Below are 19,586 nucleotides of genomic sequence, written 5' to 3'. Positions count from 1 at the left end.
TTTTTATCGATCTCTTGTGAGATTATATCTGCAGGATGAATTTGTAAAATTTGAATTGTTGGGTCAAGAGTTTTATTTCAAATGTAATAAGTATTGCCTACTTGTTCTTTATTAGTTTTGTACCAGTTTATACTCCTACCAACAATATTTCACTATAAGGGTAGGCAAATGTTTTTCTGTTAAGGACCAGATAGTAAATATTTTAGGCTTTGTAGCCTACGCAGGTCTCTGTTATAACTCTCCTTTGTCTATATTTTGGCCTTGATCCATAGTTTCCCAACTTTGGACTATGGCATTGCTGTAAGACCTTTTGTCTACTATCAAAACCTTTTGTCATTACTAGCCTGCTATGTGAGTAAAATATCTCATTGCATTATTAGTTTGCATTTCCCTTGTTGAACCTTAGTATTTCACTTCTTGTGAAATATTTTTTGAAATCCTTTGCTTTTATGTATGTGTTTGGTTGTTTATATTTTTACTGAACTGTGAGTCTTTATCTCTTAGGGAAGTTACCCTTTGGGATATAAAGTGCAATAAAATCTTTTTAACCAGTTTATCTTTTGTCTTTTTATTTGGTTTGTGTTTTTGTCTAAGAATTTTTGTAGTCACATTTGACCTTTTATATTCTTATTCATAAATTGGTCTTTTATTCTGGATTTTGTATCATTTTTAGGGAGAGTTGTCCATATTTTATGACTTAAAAATAATTCTTCCATGGTTTCTTTAATATTTTTAAGAGTATTTAAATATTTTATTTTTTTCACGTCTAAACTTAGATACATCTGTAAACTATTTTGGGGTGATTTAGGGATCCAGTTTTTCCAGGTGGCTATCCCTTCCTTCCAGTGTTAGAGCCGGTTTCCCTCGGCCCCAGGAACAGAGAGGCAGAGTCACCGAGGCCGCAAAAGGCAAAGGAGTTTATTGGCTAGCTCGAGCTAGGGTCCAAGTCCCAGAGCACCAACACAGTGGCCTCTCCACGAACTAGGACCCCGCCCTGGGGTAAAGGTTAAGCTTTTATACTTTTCTGTATGTTAGTTTCCACACGACACGTTAGTCTGCACCCGACACACTAGTCTGCACCCAACACACTGGGCTGCACATGACATACTGGGCACTCCATCCCCCTTTAGTTTATTTGTTCTTTTAAAAGTGGCTGATTGTGTTGGCTCCTGATTGGTTGACTCTAAGCCTCGGGCTTTTCGTGCCGGTGCCAGTTGTGGTCAACGTCATTTCAGGGAAGAGGAGGGTCCGCGACCGGGGTGGGGTGGGGGGGAGTGCGGCGCTGTTGTTGCATACCTTCTAGTTTTTGGTTACAAGCGATACTGGGAACACACGCCCTGCATAAGCTGTTCACGTGCTGATCATGCCTTGCCCTTTTTATGTAATTAGTTGGTTGGAGGGCCCCGGGACTCTCCAGCCCTTTATCAGGAAGTAACTTGCGGTTACCTCCCCGGGGCCTTGTTTTCCTTAACTTTAGTGAAGCCTGTCATGGCTCCACTTAAGCTAAGCGCCAAGCAAGCCATAAATACAGAAGCAGAACTAGGCTGTTAGCTTCTCACATCCAGGAAGCCTAGCCTATCATGGAGTTACCCTTGCTCTTATACCTGCTTTTCATTCTGATTAACTATATTTATCAAACAACTAAAAGCAAGCACAGTCACAGAAGCAAATAGCATCAGTTAGAGTCAAAGAGAGCACATTTTTTCTCTAAAACAATTCATCACATACACATTTTCCTACTTACTATCAATTCCTGTTCTTCACCAATACTATATCCTGAATTTAACTGTAGAGATAGTGAAAGTTGCTTGCAATATTACTTTTTAGTATTGACTTCTTATATACTATAGAACATAAACTACTGACCACATAAAATGCATATTTTTTCATTCATTAAAAGTTATGGAGCACATACTGTTAATATAAGGTCAGATGCTAATGGTAAAATGTTGAAAAGGCTCTAACCCTGACCTTTAGTTGTTTACAGTGTAGTAGGCATGTGTGTGTGAACAGCTTGCTTCTTTATTTATGTTTTCATCTGAATCTTCTATTATTATGAGAATTTTCAAATAAATGGAAAAATTGAAAGAACAGTACAGTAAACATCTATAATATCACTTACTCTTTCCCGTTTTTCTCTCCCTGCTTATCTCTCTGTGTGGCATACTATGTGAAAGTAAGTTATGGATGTCACGGTGCCTGACCTGTAAATTCTTCAGTATGCATCTCCTAAGATTTTAGCATTTGTTTTACCATCTGTTGTCTAAATTGATAATTATTTTAGAAAATACAAAAGAGTGATTTGCCAAGTGAATTTTTTCCTCTACATTTAGTAGCAAACATTTTTCTGATAAAAAGGCTTTTCTCTCTTCCCTTGGACATCATTATGGACTCAAATTATTTTTATTTATTCACCATCACACTGTTTCTAACTTTGTTTTTCTAACTTTTGAGGAGGGAGAATCATAACTATCTTTTTCATCATTTTATCCCTAAAACTTATCACGGTATCTACCATAGAGTGGTTTCCTAGTAATAATGTGCTGAATGAATAAATACTTTAAGCAGTGGGTAGCTATTGAAGGATCTCAAAGGAGGGTATAATATGGTATGATTTATGTTTTAGAAAGATAATTCTGGTGTCTTTAGGGAGGAGGGCAACTTGAGGAAAGCTTTCATTTGGACTCTGTATTAGTTAGGACTTGATTACAAATAATTTAGCACAAATCATCCTTAACAAAATTAGATCATGGAATCCAGGGAAGGGTTGAAGAACCAACTACATGAAGGGTACATTTGGGCTTCAGGAACAAATAAAAGCTAGGATGCCAGTGCCACTAATATTTTCAATCTTTGCTTCATTCTGTTTTTATCAGTTCCAATTTGCTTACTCATGGACCAATTAAATGTGATTTGGGCGTAGAGTTTGTAAGAATATGGTTGCTTCTTGGATACTCATGTGAATTGAGTCAGTACACTGTTGAAGGTATTGTAGTAGGCCAGGAAGAGATGTGGAGTGTTAGACTTAGGTGCTGAGTGGAGGAGATGGATTTTAGAGAGAATAAGTAGTGCAGTACATACAGTTGAAAGGATTTGTCCATGGGGAAGGAGAACTGGAATAAATAATTCTTCTGTCTTGAGCAGCTGCTAGTTTAGTGAATCTGTTACTCAAGTGAGGGAGATGTATGCTTGGAATGGAAACATGATGAGTTTGATTTCAGAGGTATTAAGTTGGAATTCTCTAGGGAACATAGGAGCTAGTTGAATATAGGGATCTGAAATCTTGGAAGAAAGATCTAAACTATTTTAGGAATTGAGTAGGAAAAGTGAGGGCTATGGAGGTGAACAAAAGAGTTTAGTCTGAAGGTTTAAAATAAGAAGAGAACTAAAATCTTGGAGAAAAGCTAATAATGAAGCCATGTGAACAGAGGAAGATAAGGAGTATAAGATAAAATAATATGCCAGTCAGAAAAGTAAGAAGAAATATAGTGTGTCAAAGAAACCAAAGGGGTTTTATCTAGGAGGGATTTGACCTAAGGATTTGACCATTAGAAGATTGATAATGTTAATGAGAGTAATTCCAATAGGAAGTTGGGAGCTGATTGCATTAAGTTCAGAGGATTAATGATTAGGAGATGAAGTAGAAACAAACTACTGTAGACTTTTTTCCTACGAGTTTGTGAAGGAAAGGTGAATGAGGGCAGTATAGGGCTAAGGGATTTCTTTGTTTTATTTTGGAATGGGAGAGACATTAGCATATAGTTTTGAACGGTAAACAGTTTTTTATTTATTTTAGGTTGGATAAAATTTATTTTTATTTTTAAATATTTACCATTGTAAACGTTAACTGCTGTGTTTATTAGTGTTAGTGTAGAGAAAATGGGACTCTGAGACCAGAGACCTGGGTTCTGATCTCAGTTCCCCAGAATAATGACCGTAAGAATTATCGTTACCACTTTCATATTCCCTTCTATGTGTCAGTCACTATGTTAGTAGGCCTTTTATACCTACTGTCACTAATCCTCACCACAAATTAATCTCCAAGGTGAGTATTTGCTGTTTTATAGATAAAGAGACTCTGGGAATTTACTTCTCAGGATCACATAGATTTTTCAAGATCATGCTTTGATTTCAACACAGATATGTCTGATTCTGAAGTTGGTGCTCTTTTCTCTATATCACATTGCCTTCCTTTCTTCTACCCTAGTTTCTCAAGTTTTGGGTCCCCATTTCCTTAACTGTTAGACAGAAATAGTCGTATCTGTTACACCACAAAGTGTTAAATGAATAGTGTGGTAATATTATCTATATTTTGTTTGAAAAAATATATATTTGGTTAAATACCAGACAGACCTTATAATTGTGGTCATCTTTAGCAATATCGTTTGTCTAAACAGTATTTTACTTTTTAAGGTGGTGGTATCATGGATACAGAAATGTCTGAAGATATAGACCACAACTTAACTCCTACCCTTGACAGCATGTCTTATGGAATGCCGAATCAAACAGGATCTGAAAATTCATTGCTGGATGAAGATGATTATTTTTTGAACTCTGGGGATCTTGCAGGAATTCCAGTCGTTGGTAGTGACAATGAGGATGAACAGGATTTTAGTTCAAAGGACAATCTTGTTTCTTCAATTCATACTGATGATAGCTTGGAAGTAGAGAGAAGTGTCACACAGCATGAATCAGACAATGAAAATGAAGTACAAATTCAAAATAAATTAAAAAAAGACTTTCCTAAACAGTTTGATCAGGTTTCTGTCTTTAAATCGATACGGAAAGATTTTAGTCTAGTGAGAGAAAACAGCAAAGAGACATTTTCTGGAAAGGACAAAAATAGAGACCTAACTTATCATGAACGTGAAAAACGATTGGATAAACCCCATAAAGATTTGGATTCAAGGTTGAAAAGCAGTTTTTTTGATAAAGCAGGTAATAATTGTTGGAATAGAACATAAAACACAATAACAAAGTGCTGATAATAATATAGCTTTTACTACTTTTGATGTTAAGTGAAGTATGAACAGTTAAATTCATTGTAATCTTGTCATTTTTCTTTTATCCTTGTTCTTTGCAGAATGACTGAATTTCTCCCAGTAACTTTTGGTAATGGTATAAATGGTTGAAAAAGTAGCTCTAAACCTCATTTCTCCCTCCCCTGATTGCAATATTTTGATGAGAAGGCAAGATACTTGAATCTCCTGTTCATTTTCTTTGGTTGAACATTGGAACCTGAAGTTGGATTTAACTTCTTTGTGCTGTAAGCACTAATTCAAACTGCTGTCCCACCAATTAGTCCGAATTAGGGAGGTTTTTTTTCCCCTAATAGAAATAGCATTTCTAGTTTATGTTTTAATAGTTTCTTGAGGCACCTCTTGAGCCTCTTTGCCCAGTGTACCCTATACTTCAGCTCCAGTTACATTCTTGAATATATCATGTATTTTCTCCTATGCTTTCCTTTCCTCCTGCTGTTTCATTTGCCTGCATGTCATTTTCTCTTTGTATGTGTGCCTGTAAAAGTACTTCTTATCCAATAATGCCTAACTCATAAACCTCTTCTACTCTGTCATTCCTAACTACTCTACATCAAGAATGAATTGTTTCCTTATCTATATTTCCACAACATTTTGTTCATGCCTCATTATTTATAGTACTTATACAATATTATAGTTCTCTGTTTGTTTTACCTTACCTACTAGTGTAGGAGTTTCTTTAGGGCCAGGTAGTATCTTATTCATCTTTGTATTCTTGGGGTCTAACCTGATGTAGTGAAAATAGTGATCTTTCAATAAATGTTCAATAGATGTGAAGAAAAGCATGTATACTATACCAATCCTTATATTTTCTTCTGCCAATGCTAGGAAACATGGTGGAAAGAACAAACCAGTATTGTTAAAAAGAACAACTATTTTGAGTATTCATTATGTGCAAGGTTGTGCAAGGGTATACCGAATTTTTCAACATATGTGATTTAATATATATTTTCAATACTCTCTACAAAGAATATTGAACATTAGAGAGTTGTTTTTCTCAAACATAATATCTAGTAGTAGAAGTGACATGACAAGTCAGGTAGTAGAAGTGTCAATGACCAGGTGAATAACATAAGAGATAATTTATAATTAAAGATAACAGTAGAAGAGTTTGTCATACGGCAGTACAAGATTTCTTTCAGATAACTGAAACAGTGTGGTTTAGGGATATTTAGGAGAGAGATGATTTTTAACTTAGTGAACAGGGAAGGTTTTGTAGAGAAGTGAATTTTGAATTGAGCTAAGTCTGGAAAACTATACAAAGATTAGGATAGACGGAGGCGACTTGGAATAGAATAACTGGAAATGGGAGAGAACAGACACAAGTAATTTTCAGAGCATAGTGAATAAAGTAACCACTTTATTTAGGTTTGAGCAAGGAAGAACTGTGGGGTAAGGCTAAAAGTTTGGTGGGGCCGGATTATGCAGAACTTTGAGTGAAATTACCTTTTGGGTGTTTTGGGGACCCAGTTCACTCTAATGAGCATCTTTGTTGGAAAAGAGAGGTGATTATCAAATGATAGCTTTTGAGGTCACTCTTTCTAAGATTTGTTATTCATATACATGTGTTTGTTTGTTTTTTTTTTCCTTTCAATAGCTAATCAAGTTGAAGAAACATTACATACCCATTTACCACAAACCCCAGAAACAAACTTTAGGGTAAGTTTTCAGTGTGTATGTAGATTGCTGTATCTGTGGCAAGTGTCAAAGTTTTTCTTTATGTCACTTTCTGAACTATGACTATATGTGTTAGGTAGAACACTGATTTTTTTTTTTAATTTACATTATTATTTGGGTAAGGACATCTTTGGAGACATTCTAAAAAGCCTCAGCTCTTAGGTACTTTATTTTGGTTTTGGTATTTAGACCTATAGAACATTTACTTTTAGCATAGGGACTCTAATGAATGTCCATAGAGTTCTTCATTTCCAATGAGCTTTCTTTGGGTGTTAAACCTGAAGAGGAATAATTTTAAAATCTGAATATTTATTAATCCTTTATATTGTGTTTTAGGATTCCAGCTACCCATTTGCCAATAAAGATTCCATTGGTTCGGAACTGGGGAATTCCTTTGCATCAAATATTAGAATTAAAGAAGAACCTTTGGATGATGAGTATGACAAAGCAATGGCACCACAGCAGGGACTACTAGACAAAATTAAAGATGAACCTGACAATGCTCAAGTAAACATTTCACCTTTTTTTTCCCCCTTCTTTTTGTTCCACACATTGAATTATTCATTTGAGAGAGGAAGTACTTAAAAAGTGAAGTAGTTTGTTGAGAGGGTGAAAGGACACTGTTGAAGAAGGTTGAGGTGATTTGAATTACTTTGTAAGGCATGAACAAGAGTTACATGAAACTTTTTCTGAGTAGTAATAAAGGCTTTTAGTCACCTTAGTTTCTTAATACCACTGTGATTTTTGCAATGCATTTCAGTGCATGATTAGTGAAAGGGTGAGTCTTCAAGGATTATAGACACATGTAGTGAATATGGCTAAAGGTTTATGGTAGCTGGTGAGTCTGGTGTGATTGAGTTCATATAGAATAATAAACCTTTTGCAGTTACTCCTAGTGAAATACAGGCTATTTATGGATTTAAATGTTTTTCAGAAAGAGATAATGGACAGATTATCTTTAGAAGGGTTAATTGATTGAAGAATCAGTTCATTGGATTAGTGGGTAGAAGGTAAAGGAGGCTTTGATGAGAGACGCACGAGTCCAAGTTTGAGCTCTGTGAGTAATAAAGGTGTAAGGGTAGTGCTCTGCTATTTCAGGGTTGCTCTGGAGGTAAAAGTCATAGAGATCCTATAACTAACATTCTGAAATCAGCTAAATTATCCATGAAATTAATGACATTGCAGTGGTTTGAATAGAAGAAAGAAGTTACATTAGATGTTGTAATCATTTTGAAATGTAGAGAGGTCCAAGAATACACAATAGCAACAATTACTTGAGAGTAGTCTATGTTTTGTACAGATGGCATGAATTCAAAGGATGAGAAATAAAGATAGTATGAATTAGATATTTCTCTGAGATGACATTTGATCTGGAAAAAGCTTACATTTTCCTGTCTTTGTATTATATTAGGGTATTTGAGAATGTGAGACTTCTGTGGAAGAGCATTTTTCATTCTGGTTTCTTTGAACAGGATTTCTCAACCTCAACACCATTGACAGTTTGGGCCATATAGTTCTTTGTTGTGAGGAGCTGTCCTGTGCATTGCAGGATGTTTAACAGCATTCTTGGCCTTTCCCTAGACGCCAGTAGCAACCTGCTCCTCTGCTAATTGTAAAAAAAATCATCTGCTATTGAGAACCACTGTTTTAGAGTAAGGAGATGGAAGAATAGGTGATTATAGAGGTAGGTGATTAATATAAGTCAAACTGATGCTCAGTTAAGCAAGAATTTCATGATGGCCAGTGGAAGGTAGATGTATTAGGGTAGTGATGGTAAAGCTGTAGGAGTTGGATGGATATGAGTGTAGCTGCTACAGAGAAGACAACAGTAGAAGGAATATGAAAATACTTGAATAGGAGCTAAAATGAAAGCATGTTTATAGAAGCAGGTAAACTGGAGATGTTGGATATCTGAATTAAGGATAAATAGATGTCCTGACACCCAAGGAAAGTTCATATGGCAATATATGCCTCAGAAGGACTACAACCATCTCTGTATACAGGGTAGATCTTGTGTCTCTTTTTCTGCCCCAATGTGGACATGGAAAATCCATAAGAAATCACAATGTTGGCAGGGTACCAAAGGCATCTCTTTCCTTTATACATGACCCAGTGACACTTCCTTGGGACAAAAAGGCAATTATAGCAAAGACCAAATACAGTGGGGGTATAGGGCATTGGGAAGGTTATTAGCATTAATGTTTTCAAAACAATCAGAGGTTCCAGTGGCTGGAGAATATAACTAGGATGGAATGGATAGAAACACCTACATTTTTATACATTTATTCAAAATTATAAAATGTTAAATATGACACTTCATCATGATTTTGGGGAGGGACTTCCCCAAAGGCTCACCACCTGATTGATTGGGCTCAAGAATCAGGCAGTAATGTCAGTAGGCCCTGGGCATCAGAACCAAAAGTATTCTTTACCCTGATCCCTCAATAAGGTAATTCCAGCATGTGAATGGATAAGGCTCAGTTTTCCCTGATCATTCCACTCTGTTGTCAGCCATACTTATCCTGTAGGATCAGACCTTTGATAATTCTTCTATAAATCCCCTCCAAGAACTTACAAACTATAGATACCTGGTTCTTTCTTTTCTTTTTCTTATATTTGCGCCTCTCCCCTTCCTTTTCCCCCCTCCTCCCTCTCCTTGTTTCCTCCTCCTTCCCCTACCCCTCTTCTTCATTGGCTTGTTCTTTTAGGCACTTCTCCTCCATGTCCATTGGAAATCTATATTCCTTGCTTTTCAATACTGCATGATGCTTTATTTACTCTTACTCATTTCCCGTGGACTTGGAAAAGGGAATTCCAGTGTGTTATCTTATTAGTTTCAAAAGCAGTACTATTAACGCTCATAGAATACTGATAGGTTTTATAGTTGTGGTCAGCCTTTACTTTGACCATCAGTTACTATTAACTTTTCTTGTGATTCACTAAAATCATAGCTTTAGCTCATGATACCTTTTCAAAACCTCTGTTGGCTTTTCTATGTATTTAAACTTAGTAGTTTTGCTTTCAGCTCACTTCCTAATTCTCTTTTCTACACAGTTCATTTTGGGCTTAATTTCTTTACTTTCCTATATAAATCACTAAGGTGCTGAAATGTACGTACATATATTTAACTTCTTATACCCGTTTGCTCTGGGTTATTTCTTCAGTTACGATTTTCTGGATTTGTTAGTCATCATCCTCCTGTCTCTGTTACTGGTGTAACACCATTTGGCTTCCCAATTTCATTTCTTCATTCTAATCCCCTTGCATGTTACTATATTATTATTTCTGTAGTATTTTTTACAGTTATAGATACTTCTACATGTACTGCATTGCTTCATCCTCCTAACAACCCTATAAGATGGCTAGAGTAGAGGATATTAACCACATTTGTAGATGAGGGCATTGAGATTCATAGAGATTAAGTTAGTCACTTAAGGCCACATGACCAGGAAGGAGTCATCTGGGGTAATAATTAAAGTCTTATTTTTATTAGTCTACCAATCTTCCTGTAAATAAAAGTTATTTAGTTTTTTAAATGCCTAGAGAGGGTTTTAAAATAGAAACTTAAAGAAATCCAGAGACCTCACTTTCCCTTTTCTCCTTTTCTATAGGTTCTAAAAACTAGACACTCAGTAAATATAATATTAAAATCATGATTTTTTTCTTCTTGCTCATAATAATAGAGAGGGAGAGCTAATCTGTAATCTCTCATTGAAATAAATAGATTAAGATGGGAAAGCAAATGAACTAATTGTCATAATAGTGAGTCATACAATCTTGGAAAGTAGCATGCAGTAATTCAAATGTTGGGGCTTTGTTTAGTTCTGTTAAGTTAATTTGGCTATAGAAACTGTGTTCTTCATTTCTAAAATACTTTGTGGGATATTAATGTGGATTTTCATTTGTGGTAAACAAAGGGAAGGTAAAAGTATTGGTAAAGGATTTTGTTGTTTTGTTTTTGATACTTGTGTTTTTCTGCTGCTGAAAGCTTTTGGGTCATCAGTCAGATATTTCTCAAAAAACATTTTTCTTATTAATTATTTGCTAGTCACTGATTTGTTTATCAAATATTTGTAAAATTAGTTATCATGGGGGAATACAAATGTAAACCAAACATGATTCTACCTTAAACTTGAAGGTATTATGGAAGATACAAACAGTACTTACTATATATATATTTTTACTGTACTACATATGTGACATGTACTAGAGGCTTAAGGAATGCATCAGAAGTTTGGAATAGCTGTCACAGAGGATAAAGAGAGCTGACTAGAGACCATTAATGTATGCCAGTGAATATTGATTATTTCTAGAGTTTTCTGAAATTAAAATAAATTTTTTATTTACTGGAAATTTGCTTTGTAGTTACTATGTAACAAAGGAATGTCAGGGTTATTCAAAATTAGAAAATCTTTTAATGCATATATTGCATCAGCAGATCAAGTAAGAATGTCTGTATAGTCACTTTATTAGATGCCAAAAGACATGTCATGTAATTCATTATGCATTTCTTATAATAGATACTCTCTTGATCATGGTAAGGAAATACTACTTCAGATCAATAACAGTCATTGAATTTGAAAGTAAAATGGTGGAAACCTTCTGTTAATAATTCCTAAAAGAACACAGATTACTGATGTCAGCATTATTATTTAACTTTGGATTTTCAACCTAATACATGTTAAAGAAATTAGAAGAAAAAATAATGGAAAAGGGGAGATAAATTATCATCATTTGCTGGTAAGGATCTTTATTGGAGAATTAATAGAAGTCATGAAAGTTTAGTGGAGTACCTAGTTGAATTACAGTTATATAAAAGATAGAAATATTTCTATGAATCAATTTCCCAGTAGATGATACAATGAAAAAGATATACTATTCCCAGCAGTAAGCAAAAAGTACTTATGTCAGATAAAAGACAACTTGAATGAATGGAGAGGCCATGTTTTTAAAATGTAAGAAATATTATGAATATGTCAGTTATTTTTAAATGAAGATGTAGTTTTGATAACAATTCTGATGAAAATATTAATGGTTAGGTTCTGGAATTTTGAAGGAGAATAATAAACATGCACATATACAGATTTATTACACATAGATTCTAAACAAATAGTTGGAGAGGTTGATAGTGGCAAACCCTGTAAAATTGTTAAACATCCCACAGTTAGTTTCATTAGGATAGTGCAGTATCATAAGATTAGTCAGGCTGATAATGATATAGAAGAGATAGCCTGAAAATAGACATTTTCAGGAATTTGATACATCAATGGCAAATGAAAGGAATTCACTGTCTATTTAGAGAAAGAAAAAGAAAATTGTTAATTATATGTCAAAATGAATAAATTATAAATGGACTAAAGCAGGGGTTGGCAAATTATCAGTGGTGGGCAAAATCCAACCCACCCATTTTTTGTTTTGTTTTTGTTTTTCCACCTACTGCTGTTATAAATAAAATTTTATTTGAACATTGCCACATTCATTCATTTACATATTGTCTATGGGTGCTTTTGCTCTACCAGGGCAGAAATGAGTAGCTGGGACAGAGACCATATGGCCTGCAAAGTCGAAAATACTTACTATCTGGCCCTTTGCAGATAAAGTTTGCTGACCCCTGGATTAAAGGACTGTATTATAAACAATGAAACCACTTTCTTATTATTTTATTATGGAACTAAAACTTTGTAAGAGATAGAAGAAATCACAAAGGTAAAGATTGTCAGATTTTTTGGCATAAAAATAGAAACCAGTACATAAAGTTTTTAACTCAAAGTACATATTGAGGAAATGTTTATAACATGCTACTCAGGGTTAATGTTGTTACATTATAATGCTCTTTTGTAAATGAACATAAAAAATTGAAACTGGGGAAAGACTTTTAAATGGCCTTTTTTCATAAATTTCTGGAGTATATATAATTAAGGACAGTTTTTGGGTGGGGTTGAATAATCTGCCCTTATGTATTGAAAACCTTTACTATGTACCTTTTAACCTAGTAATTGAGAATCCTTTCCTTAGGACATAATCCTGAATATGGGAGTATGAGTATTCACAAAGATATTCATCATGGCATTATTGATTCTATGAAATGTGTTGAAATATTAAATGGACCAACTTTCAGTTGTGATTATATAATCTCAGTGCCGTGCAAGACCACTGGAGCCTAAGGCAAAAGGAAAAAACTAGCAATACTGATCCTGTCTTTATTTAATGTTTTGATATTTTGCTCAGCATAGATTTTTGCATAAATTTTGAGTTTTAAAAATACTGTGTGAAAATATTATAATTGATTATTGAGGTTTTTGGCAACCTCTTAATTTTGTGTCTGAGGCAGATGCCTCTCTCACCTAACCCCAGTCACATCTCTGTAATCTGTTATGTCTCTTAAATAATACTTATTTGTATTTCTCAAACTGGAGTAATGTGCTGACACCCCCACCACAAAAAAGAAGATACATGTGAGATGCCCCAGAATTCCAAGCAGTTTGCAGGGTTTTGCAAGTTTCAGTGTGATAAACAATACATTAAAATAAAAGTTAAATCTATTACTTAATGATTTCACAATTCAGTAGTATAATTGTAAAAAGCAAACAACAGCACTGAAAACTTATAGCAGAACTCAGTTATATGATGGTTATTCATGACTTAAAATGCACTTAAAAATCATTGAAATAAAAACAATTTAAAAAATACTTTCATAGGATTTTCAGACTACTTAGACCTCAGGGATTCTTGGACTCCAATTTTAGAAATGCTGGTATAGTTAGCCATTAGAAGTTATTTTGGGGTAAGAGGTAATAATATGCAAAGGTTCAAATGACAGAAGTGAACAAAACGTCAGTTTTTAAGAATGGTATGTTTAATATAATTACAAGTATATAAAGAAATAAAACCTCTGAATAGAGGTGGGGAAAAGACTGGAAAGAAATATACCCAAAGAGTAACAGTGGTTGTTTTGGGGTGATGAAAATATGATTAGAATTTTTTTCTGATTCCTACTTACCTAAATTTTCTTAGTGATTGTGTATTACTTTTATAATAAATAGTAACTTATAATACTGTAAAATTTTAAAAAATAATTCATAAGTATCTCATAGTGCCATAGGCTAATTAGATAGCCACTTTCATTTTTTTCCTCTTAATCTCCCAGCATATACAAACATTATACCTGTATTGTAATTATAGTTTCCTGTTTGTATTTTATTATTTTTTATTAATGTTAATGTTGTAAACATTTTTGACCTCTATATAGCAATAGTAAAATGTCTTGAATGTCTGGATGTCTTAAGGTATTTATTCTTTTTTGTGTGTATTTATTTATTTTTTTTCTTTTTTAAAGGAGTATAGTCATGGCCAACAGCAAAAAACTCAAGAGGGGGAACTGAAAATTAGTGCTGTATTTTCAGTCAGTGGCAGCCCTCTTGGTAAGAAACAGACCTGAATAAATGAATTGTATTTATTTTGACCAATATGAATGAGAGGAAGTTCTACTTGTATTAATAATCTAGACAGTTCTCTCTGCCCGTTTAGAATGCCTTTTAATTTTATATTGCATAATTACTATTGGGTTTTGAGACTAGCTCTAGAAGAGAAGGAAAAGGCATACATGAAACTCATGGTAAAAAGTAAAACATTTTTTTCTTTCAATTTTTTTTTTAAGCTCCACAGTTGACTACTGGCTTTCAGCCCTCACTGGCATCATCTGGCATGAATAAAATGCTTCCTTCAGTTCCAGCCACTGCTGTTCGAGTTTCCTGTTCTGGTTGTAAAAAAATCCTACAGAAGGGGCAAACTGCTTATCAGAGGAAAGGGTCAACTCAGCTGTTCTGCTCTACACTGTGCCTCACTGGATATACAGTTCCATCTGCCCGCCCACCGCCTCCTCTCACCAAGAAAACTTGTTCAAGTTGCTCAAAGTATAGCAGAATTCTAAGTTATCTTTGTGTTTCCTTTGTTTTAACATACTTTGTTTTTTAGCTCATGTATTATGTTTAATTTTCTATGTGTCTGTGTTTTTTTTTTTTTTTTGAGAAATACCAAGTTATTTTCAGTCTACTTTCAGTTGTTGCTTTTTCGTCTTTTCTGAGTGCCTAGCGCTCAGCTTTTTTTTTTTTTAAGCTTTAAATATTGTACCTTTTATATATGAAGAAGTGTTTTTGAAACCAACCCTTCCATTCTTGTTAACTGAGATGCCTTGTATAACAAAAAGTATACATTAAGGGGTATTATATTACCACAGTATTTTATCTTGTAACTATAGGCAATAGATATTTAAATTCAACAAATATTTAAAGTTATATTTCTTGTTACATAATTGGAATTTATTTAATTTTTTTTAACTTTAAGTGGCTTCCAGTGTTTATATTTTTATCTTTTCAATATCTCTGAACTGCTTCAGAGGGTTCATTGCAATGTTTAGTAACAAAAAGGGGTATGACATATGACGATAATAAGGTTTTCTTGATATATTTGAGGAATATGAACTAACTTTGACTAATGTTATAAGGTGATTGTTAGAAACTGTTTAAATGAGTAAGTCAGAAAAGAGGAAAAATGTTCTTGTTTTGAAACATGTTGGCTTTTTGTTATCAAGCCACTCAAACTGTGATTTATTTGTTACTTTATGGATTAATATTTGTAATTCCTCATGTAGAATGCAGCCTTTTCTCTGTCTAGAAAGGGAAAAAAGATACTCCTTCTTCTGGTTCAGTTAGATAAGAGACTTTTAAAAGTAATTTGAATATGGTTAGAAGCTTTTCTGGAAGTAAGTTAGATGCACATCCTTTATGCTTCATTTCTTTGAGACCGAAAGGGTGAATTTTGGTTGTATTTGAAGTAGTAAAATAGCAGTTTACATATATACCATAAATTATATGTCCAAGTGTAGATTGGACTTTAGTTTCCTTTGGAAGTTCTATTTTCTTTGTAACATTGCTGCTGCTTAAAAGAACAGCAACAAAAACTTCTGCAACTTTTTATTTTGGGATTTTCTTTTAAGCTAATATTGTTAACACAATCTTTTGAATAGTTTCAGTGGTAACAAATTTTTATCCCCTAGGGTCTATTTAATGTTCACATGTAGCTAAAAGCCATTTAGAACAATGTATATTGATTAAAAGGTAAGTTGAAATACTTCATATCAGTTTTTGTTCAAAATGAAATTTGATTAAATAATAAGATTGGTGTTTTGTGACTTATAATTTCTTTGGTGAAGAAATTTCTAAAAGGGAAGTTTTAAAAAAATACATCTTTTTAAAAAATTTTTTATTTTTGAAGAAAATTTTTGTAGAAGTGGGATCTCACCATGTTGCCCAGGCTAGCTTTTAAAATTCTGGTCTCAAGTGATCCTTCCACCTTGGCCTCCCAAAGTGCTGGGATTACAGGTGCGAGTGACGATGCCCAGCTAAAAATATATATCTTTGAGTTATGTTGTCATTGTTAAAATAAGTAGTATCCCAAGGCTATTTTGAGTGATAGATTTTGGCTTATTTTCATTTTATTTATTTCATTAGAATATAAACCATGAGGAGGTGGTTGGAGAGGGTGCTGGGGAGATGTGGGTCAAAAGATACAAAATTGGCCAGGTGCGGTGGCTCACGCCTGTAATCCTAGCACTCTGGGAGGCCAAGGCGGGTGGATCGCTCGAGGTCAGGAGTTCGTGACCAGCCTGAGCAAGAGTGAGACCCCGTCTCTACTAAAAATAGAAAGAAATTATCTGGCCAACTAAAATATGTATAGAAAAAATTAGCCAGGCATGGTGGCACATGCCTGTAGTCCCAGCTATTCGGGAGGCTGAGGCAGTAGGATCGCTTAAGCCCAGGAGTTTGAGGTTGCTGTGAGCTAGGCTGACGCCATGGCACTCACTCTAGCCCGGGCAACAAAGTGAGACTCTGTCTCAAAAAAAGAAAAAAAAGAGAGAGAGATACAAAATTTCAGTTAGGAAGAGTGAGTTCAAGAGCTCTATTGTACAATATGGTGACTATAGGTAATAATAAATTGTATTCTTGAAAAATGCTAAGAGAGTAGATATAAAATGTTCTCAACTGCAAAAATAATAACTGTATAAGGTAATTTTTATGTTAATTAGCTAGATTTAGTATTCCACAATGTACATGTACAGGTTGAATATTGCTGATATTAAGTGCTTGGGATCAGAAGTGTTTCAGATTCCATATTTTTTCAGAGTTTGGAATATTTGCATTATACATATTCACTGGTTGAGCATCTCTGATCAGAAAATTCAAAATCTGAAATGTACCAGTGAGCACTTCCTTTGAGCATCATGTTGCTGCTCAGAAATATTTCCGATTTTGGGAGCATTTTGCATATCCAGATTAGGATACTTAGCCTGTACATCAAAACATCATGTTGTACATGGGTAAATATTGAGTTTTATTTATCTATATATCTGTCTAATGACTCTAACTTAAAAAAGCTATTCTTATTATTTTATAGTTACAATTTATATGCTGAAACTATTAACTGGTTTCCACATAATGTTTTTGGAAGTTTAGTAAAAATAGACTTCATTTATACTGTTTGAATTGTAAAACATGTTTAAAAACAAGTACTTAGATATATATCATGTCTCTAATTTCTGCATTCCAGTGTATTCATCATGGGATTCTAAGATTAAGTCAGCTTGAAAAATATACTTTTCATAGTTTTTTTTCTTGTTTCCTAGTTGGCCATGAAATGATTTCACATGACAACTTCGTTTTATGCCTTTTTTATTTAATTCTTATGTTAGGGATCAAGACTCTCTAAAATTTCAGTGGTGTTTCTCCTTTTATTATAATAGTCATAGTTATTTTTTCCCAAAGATTTATCAATTACTTTCAAAATGGCCATAGAAAACTCAGATAAGTTTTAATATATATGTGCTGTTTCTGGTTTTTTATATATTATTCTTGTTCATACATGTTACTCTTAGATCATCTAAATTTATCACGTCCTTTTGCCATAGTTTTGTCTAGAGATGGGTTATTTTTACTTACATGTCATCTTATATCTTATGTAATTCATTTATTCTTTAAGATATATTTCTCTTGTCATATTTGGTTTTATCCATTATTCAACAAATTTTCCATTTTTCTAAACCTGTTATTCCTTGATTCTTAATTGTTCTACCTTTTCATTCACTTATTCTTTTACCTTTTTTATTCCTTTTTTTCATTCACCCCATTCTGGTCTTGCAGGTGCTTCTTACCTGCATGTCTCCTCAGCCTTTTCTTCTTCATTTTCTTTCTTATTAATACTTTTCCACCTCCTTCTCATTTTACATAATACCTTTTTCTCTTGTTGCTTCAGTCCTCAACCACTGATCAGTTTTTTCTTTGTACTCCAATTTACTTCCTGAACTACCCTTTCATTTTCTGTTCACCACTTTACCTTTCCTTCCCTTTTTACCCCTCTTGTTTATACATTTGTTGCAATAGTTTGGTATAATTTGGTTTATCTGATTATAAAATTGCTGAATTGGATGTACCTAAAATATAAAGAAATTAAATTCAAAGAAGCTAAAAGATTTGTTCAGAGTCACATAGCTTGTTAATTTCAGCACATACATTGACCATAGTCTATGTGATCAAACAGGTTTAATTTGTAAATCAGTTCCTGTAAGAAAGGTTTCAGTTTAATTTGAATAGGCAGACATAGAAAGGATTTCCTTCCTGTTAGCTACTGCCATTTTTGTAGACTGATAGAAATATAGCAGCAGCACTTGGGTTAAAAGAAACTCATTAGCTATTCAGAATAATAATTTTATATTTATTAATCTTTTGTTAACCATATCTCTTAGCCTTGTGAAATAACCTAAAATTTGAAAGTATTTTGGTTGTCATTTAATTTTTAGATTTCCTTAATAATAGGGACCTAATAATTTGTTTTTTTAAAAAGCTATCTCATATTCTACATAAAAGGGGTAATTTGAAGGATAATTTTGTTAATACTGTTAGAAAAGCCAGCTTCTTGGTATAATGGTATTCAAAGAAGTAACTGTTTCTGGATTGTATGTTCCATTTCTGAATTTTCAGTAACTGGAATGAGATTGCTGCTTCTCATTCTGGCATAAGATCTAAGCTACTACTACAATAAAACGTAATCTAACTGGACTGTAAGCATACTGAGAGCAGTGAAAAATACCCACTTTTATATTTTCATTGACTTGTTCCATGCTGCTTCCATTCCTTATCTCCTTAACCTTGTAGAAAACTCCTATTTAAGGTACAGCTAAAATGTCACCTTTTTTTGGGTGGCCTTTCATGTCACATATGATCTGAAATAATTATTTCTTCATTTATATTTCTATAGTACAATATTCATATATTTTTCAAAATTATTTATACTATTAATTTTAAGAATGCTTCTGTTACAATATTTTATAAATCATTTGTCTGTTTATCCCAGTAACTGTGAGCTCCTTGAGCACATGCTTGGGACTATATCTTGACTCAGGATTTAACTAGTGCCTGGCTCAGTACAACTGCTCAGTGTGAAATACATTAAAACTTAGTTTTTAAAATACTGTAAAGGCAAGAAAATACAGACAACAAAGCAGTCTAGAGCTGCTAAGTATGGAAGATGACAAGGTATGGAGTTGTATATTACAATATGGCATAATATCAGGTGTTCCTCATAATTTCCCATTGTGTTTACTATTATCTTTTATGGAAGCTGAGACATTTGTCCAGGCATACCTTGGAGATATTGAGGATTCATTTCCAGACCACCTCAGTAAAGCCAAAATCTCAATAAAGCATGTCACATGAATTTTTTGGTTCCCCAGTAAATGTGGAAGTTATGTTTACCCTACACTGTAGTCTATTAAGGGTGTACTAGCATTATTTCTAAAAAAAAAAAAAAAATCACATA

The 19,586-nt window shown here is 33.7% G+C and overlaps 1 protein-coding gene across 3 annotated transcripts in view; it reads left to right on the top strand.

The window, feature by feature from the left end:
• ZMYM4 (zinc finger MYM-type containing 4) overlaps window positions 1-19,586 on the top strand; it is a 151,780-nt gene that overhangs the window by 86,725 nt on the left and 45,469 nt on the right. For 2 of the 3 annotated variants that reach the window (XM_045548292.1, XM_045548293.1), the window contains exons 3-7: window positions 4,414-4,938; window positions 6,637-6,698; window positions 7,053-7,223; window positions 14,053-14,137; window positions 14,374-14,629. In XM_045548292.1, coding sequence (XP_045404248.1) covers window positions 4,414-4,938; window positions 6,637-6,698; window positions 7,053-7,223; window positions 14,053-14,137; window positions 14,374-14,629 — 1,099 coding nt within the window. Of the gene's footprint in view, window positions 1-4,413; window positions 4,939-6,636; window positions 6,699-7,052; window positions 7,224-12,349; window positions 12,423-14,052; window positions 14,138-14,373; window positions 14,630-19,586 lie in introns of those variants that run through there. The other variant, XM_045548294.1, reaches the window with a different exon arrangement.

The sequence above is a fragment of the Lemur catta genome, chromosome 3 (genome assembly GCF_020740605.2).
Source record: "Lemur catta isolate mLemCat1 chromosome 3, mLemCat1.pri, whole genome shotgun sequence".
In the NCBI taxonomy this organism is placed as follows: Eukaryota; Metazoa; Chordata; class Mammalia; order Primates; family Lemuridae; genus Lemur; species Lemur catta.
This window is presented reverse-complemented; position numbering and strand designations above follow the sequence as displayed.